General features: G+C 56.4%; 1 protein-coding gene across 3 annotated transcripts in view; it reads left to right on the top strand.

Annotated features, from left to right (window-relative positions):
* Positions 1–4,959, top strand: part of LOC102243281 (basic proline-rich protein-like) — a 43,010-nt gene that overhangs the window by 33,137 nt on the left and 4,914 nt on the right. For 2 of the 3 annotated variants that reach the window (XR_313854.2, XR_313855.2), the window contains exons 8-9: positions 1,723–2,080; positions 2,629–2,672. Coding sequence is in view for 1 of the 3 variants with exons in the window: in XM_014543614.1 (XP_014399100.1) it covers positions 1,723–1,727 (5 nt within the window). In the remaining 2 variants the exon portion in view is untranslated. Of the gene's footprint in view, positions 1–1,722; positions 2,224–2,628; positions 2,673–4,959 lie in introns of those variants that run through there. The other variant, XM_014543614.1, reaches the window with a different exon arrangement.

Raw genomic sequence — 4,959 nt, 5'->3', positions numbered from 1 at the left:
TGGGCTGGGGGGGTGGGGGGGAGGGTGTTATCAGAGTTCTGCTTGGGGCTCGAATCCAGAGAGAGCTCACCAGCCCAGGGGCCGGCCACACCTGCTTGTCTGTGAAGGAGAGAGGGCAGGTGGGCCGGAGACCCAGGGGAGCAAGCATCTGCCTCCCCCGGGGCAGCGGGGCCTCTGCCAGGTATGAAGTCGCTGGGGAAAGAATGTCCCGGCCAGCTGATGCCTCCCACTTTCTATCTCCAGCCTGGCCCTCCGCCCTGGACTCCGGGCCCATAAATCCAGCTGCCTCCTCCCCAGACCATCATTCCCGATTTCCACTCCCAAAGGCTACTCCTCCTGCTACCTTGGCGCCTCCATCCTTTCTTAGCTCAGGCCCAAAGCCATGTGACATCCTTTTTTTTTTTAATTTTTAAAATAGATTTTTATTTATTTGGGAGAGGGAGAGGGAGAGATAGAAACATCAATGATGAAAGAGAGAATCATGGCTCGGCTGCCTCCTGCACGCCCCCTACTGGGGATCGGGCCCACAACCCGGGCATGTGCTCTGACCGGGAATGGAACCGTGACCTCCTGGTTCCTAGGTTGACACTCAACCACCGAGCCACACCAGCTGGGCTAAGCCCCACATTTGGCTTGGTCCCCGAATGCGAGGTGGGGAGGCGCACAGACCAGGTTCCCGGCACCAGCTGAACCTTGGAAGCTGCCACCAGCTGCCATCACTGGCTGCCGCCTTCAATGCCATGTCTCGAAGCCACGGGTGGTGGAAGGAGAAATCGTGTCCCCCTGGGTAGGACGCTACTCTGATACGCATTTATTAGCAGAGCGGCCGAAGGTGTCAGGAGCTGAACGGAGGCAGCTGCCTCTGGAAGCGAGGCCTCCGCGCAGGGCGGGGGTGGAGGGTGGGAGGTCAGGAGCAGAGACGCTGAGGAACAACTTCTGCTGGCAGGAGAACTGTCTTTGAAAGTTCTGAACATTTTTGCAGCTTTCCTCCCCCTGGGAACCTCCTGACCTGTCAGTCATCTCCCAGGCCCCATCCAAGCAGATGCTCTTCTCCCCACGGCCAGCCGGGGAAGTTCGGTGCCGAGGCACCTCGCCCGCCATGACTGATGTGCGTCTAAAGAAGTCTGTGTTGCCGAAACCGGTTTGGCTCAGTGGATGGAGCATCGGCCTGCGGACTGAAGGGTCCCGGGTTCGATTCCAGTCGAGGGCATGTACCTTGGTTTCGGGCACATCCACAGTAGGAGATGTGCAGGAGGCAGCTGATCTATGTTTCTCTCTCATCAATGTTTCTAACTCTCTATCTCTCTCCCTTCCTCTCTGTAAAAAAATCAATAAAATATATTTTTTTAAAAAAATAAAGAAGTCTGTGTTAATGAGCTCTGTTGTAAACCCGAGGCTGATTCCCCCAGCCTATGTGGCTCAGTGGTTGGATGTCAACCTATGAACCAGGAGGTCACGGTTCGATTCCCGCTCAAGGCACATGCCCTGGTTATGGGCTTGATCGCCAGTAGGGGGCGAGCAGGAGGCAGCCTAGCAATGATCCTCTCTCATTATGGATGTTTCTCTCTCCCTCTCGCTCGCCCTCTCCCTTCCTCCCTCTGAAATGAATAAAAAGATATTTAAAACAGGTTTACATAAGGTTCTTCATGGGAAGAGATTGGTTGAAAGACAGTTTCCCTTTCCACAAACCGGTACTCAACACGAAAACCCTTTATTTTACAGATTAAGACACCGAGGCTGAGCCGAGGTGAAAGCCACGGCCAAGGTCACCGAGCTGAGAAGAGATCCAAAGCTTGGCTCCAAACTCAGATCTTCTGACTCGAATCCAGCGCGGCCGGCCGAGGCAGGAAACCGGCAGGATGGCCCCTCCGGGCCGGCTGCTATGCGCTGGCCCGTCCTCAGATAAGGAGCTCCCGGGAGAGGAAGGATCTGGGACAAAGAAGATCTGAGCGGAGCGGGAGGACAGGAAATTCTGACGGCTGGGATTTTCCCTGCCACCGGGAACCCAGCAGAGGGGCAAGAGGGGCCAGGGTTCCCGGAGACGCCCAGTCACGGTGCCAGGCTCCCCAGCGGGCCCCGGGTAGGCAGAGTCCCTGCCCTCTAGGATCTCACCATCCAGGCAGTCCGATCCCCAGGGTGCAAGGAGATCCTGCCAATCACAGCTGCCGGGGGCAGGGGGGAGGGGGGCTGCTCAGAGAGGAAAACACATTTGACTGGGGCCCTGGGAAAGGGTGGGGAAGAGGGGGCTGGGTAGAGCAAGAACAGGTGATTTTCTTTTTAATATTTTTATTGATTTCAGAGAGGAAGGGAAAGGGAGAGAGAGAGATGGAAACATCTATGATGAGAATCATGGATCGGCTGCCTCCGGCACGCCCCACAGTGGGGATCGAGCCTGCAACCCGGGCACGTGCCCTGACCAGGAATTGAACCGTGACCTCCTGGTTCACCGGTTGACGCTCAACCACTGAGCCAGGCCGGCCAGGCAAGATCAGGTGGTTTTCCAAGTAAAAGAATCAGCATGGGCCATGGCATGGAGGCAGGTGGGAACCTGAATTTGAAACCAGAAGTGGGGGCGTGGGGCCAGGCAGCAAGCTCAGGGCCCCGAGTTGACATGCTCTCGCTCTGCAGGTGGCCGGGAGCCGTCGGAGGTCTGTGCACGGGACAGTCCCAAGGTCAGTGTGTGTTTCTGGCAGTGAGTCCTGGGCGGAGGGGAAGGGGAAGGGGAAAGGGAGGAGATGGAGGAAATGTGGAGGCCCGCTGCTGTGGCAGCTAAGACGCTGCGGGATGAGGTAGAGGCCAGGGAACCAGAAAGGCAGGACTGGTTTTAAGAAATATATTTAAACTATATCTGGCCCAGGTGTGTGTGTGTGTGTGTATAGTGTGTGTGTGTGAGTGTGTATGTGTGTGTGTGTGTATAGTGTGTGTGTGAGTGTGTGTGTGTGTGTGTGTTGTGTGTGTGTGTATAGTGTGTGTGTGAGTGTGTGTGGAAGTGTGTGTGAGTGAGTGTGGAAGTGTGTGTGTGAGTGAGTGAGTGTGTGTGTGTGTGTGTGTGTGTGTGTGTGTGTGTATTTTGTAGGCAGCATGACCAGGCCTTGGAGTGGGGCAGATTGGTGGATTTTTGGTTACCAATAGCCAGGGCCCCATTTCCTCCTAGCAATTGCACAGGCTTATTGGAGTGAGTGTCTGTCACATATGACCAAACGTGTCCCGACTGTCCCAGGTGAGGACGGTGATCCCTTTGAAACACTAGACTTTTGCTCCTCAAGGATCCTCCCCCAGGATCCCAGAGGGGCTGGGGAGAGAAGGGACCAGTCCACTCACACCCGGTTGAGGTTGAAATCCTCATTCTGACACCAGCTGAAATGCAAGAGTTAAACTCTAAGGACGTTTATCACCATAATTAAGCCCTCTCAGAATTAAGCAGGCATTCCTCTCCTCCTGCGATAACTGAACCTTTCAATGTCAAGCTCAAGGACACACACACACACACACACACACACACACACACGGCTTCTGGGTGTAATTCATCTGTCGAGACGGCTCTGCATTAACCCATTAATCTACGTGTGGCTGATGACTCTCAAGGCCACATCTTGACCTTGACCTCACTCAACATCACGGCTGCCTCCCCACCAATCAAAGGGTAAAGATCGCAGGTGGCTGGCTTGTCATATACTCCCTGCCCCCTCCCCCCAACAACTTGACTGGAATATGTGAAGCATTCTGTTTTATACGTTGCCCAGGATTCCACACTCCTCCCTAAACCTTGCCCCCAACTCAGGGAACCCGTTATCTCTAGTACCGGCTCCACGGGTCCCATTCCTTCTGGGGTCACCGCCTCCCCAGTGCCCCACCACTTCTGGGACCACGTGCCCAGCATGGGGAACAGGCAAACCGACCTTCCCCTGGCTTCCTGGGGCTGGGGCCCTGCCAAGATCCCCGACTCCCCAGTACTGAGGGAAGTCCTGGGGACGCCTGTGGTGGCAAAATGGCGTGGGGAACACAGGGTGAGGGCGGGGCAAGGCTGTTCTGCCCTCTTTTCCAGACGAGTGACCAAGGGGGCATGTTCACTGCTGGCTGTGGCAAGGAGCCTCCCCCTTCCGGGCAGGCCCCAGGGGTGGCCAGGGACAGGCGGCCCCAGCAGCTGCCCGTGTCAGGGTGGCAGCTCAAGGCCCCAGCGCTGTTCGTACGGTGGCCCAAGGCCCAAGGACCACCCCGTGTTCAGTGTGTGTAACTTCAAAGCAAACGTTGCCTTCTTTTTAAATATTTTTTTTTTATTGATTTCAGAGAGGAAAGGGGGAGGGGGGAGAGAAAGCGAGATTGAGAGAGAGAGAAACATCTGTGATGAGAGAGACTCATGGATCAGCTGCCTCCTGCACGCCCCCCACTGGGGATCCAGCCCGAAACCCAGGCATGTGCCCTGACCGGGAATCGAACCGTGACCTCCTGGTTCATGGATCTGCACTCAAACACTGAGCCACGCCGGCGGCGGGGTAAGACATTGCCTTGTATCAGGATCCCACGCAAATCCCAAGCCCCAGAGGCATCCATTAGGAGCCAGCTGCTTCTCTGTCTCCTTGGCCGCCAGGTCAGAGAGCTGCGCTGGAAAACGCCTCCCACTGGTTCCATCCCCTGCCCATTTCCACACGGACGACAATAACACCACAGGGACAGCGTGGCCGGGAACGCGTCCCCATGACAAAGGAGGGAACAAAGACAGAGAGCTCTGCCCAGGCTCAGCCCCTCGGGAAGGTCAAGTCTGAGCTTTCATTCCCTACGTGTCTGTAAACTTCCCTCAGATACCAGGGCGACTGCCATTTGTTCCTGTAAAGCTCCGACGCCCATCAGAAAAGCAGCCCCCGCCACGTGGCTGCCCGCTGAGGTCTGGTCCCCTAATACAGGAGGACCTGCCTGGAGCAGGCTGGCCGGCCACACAGCGGAGGCTGAGGCCGGGGTGCC

This window comes from Myotis brandtii, unplaced genomic scaffold, assembly GCF_000412655.1.
Source record: "Myotis brandtii unplaced genomic scaffold, ASM41265v1 scaffold329, whole genome shotgun sequence".
In the NCBI taxonomy this organism is placed as follows: domain Eukaryota; kingdom Metazoa; phylum Chordata; class Mammalia; order Chiroptera; family Vespertilionidae; genus Myotis; species Myotis brandtii.
Note: the sequence above shows the minus strand (reverse complement) of the source record. Positions and strands in the feature narration are given on the sequence as shown.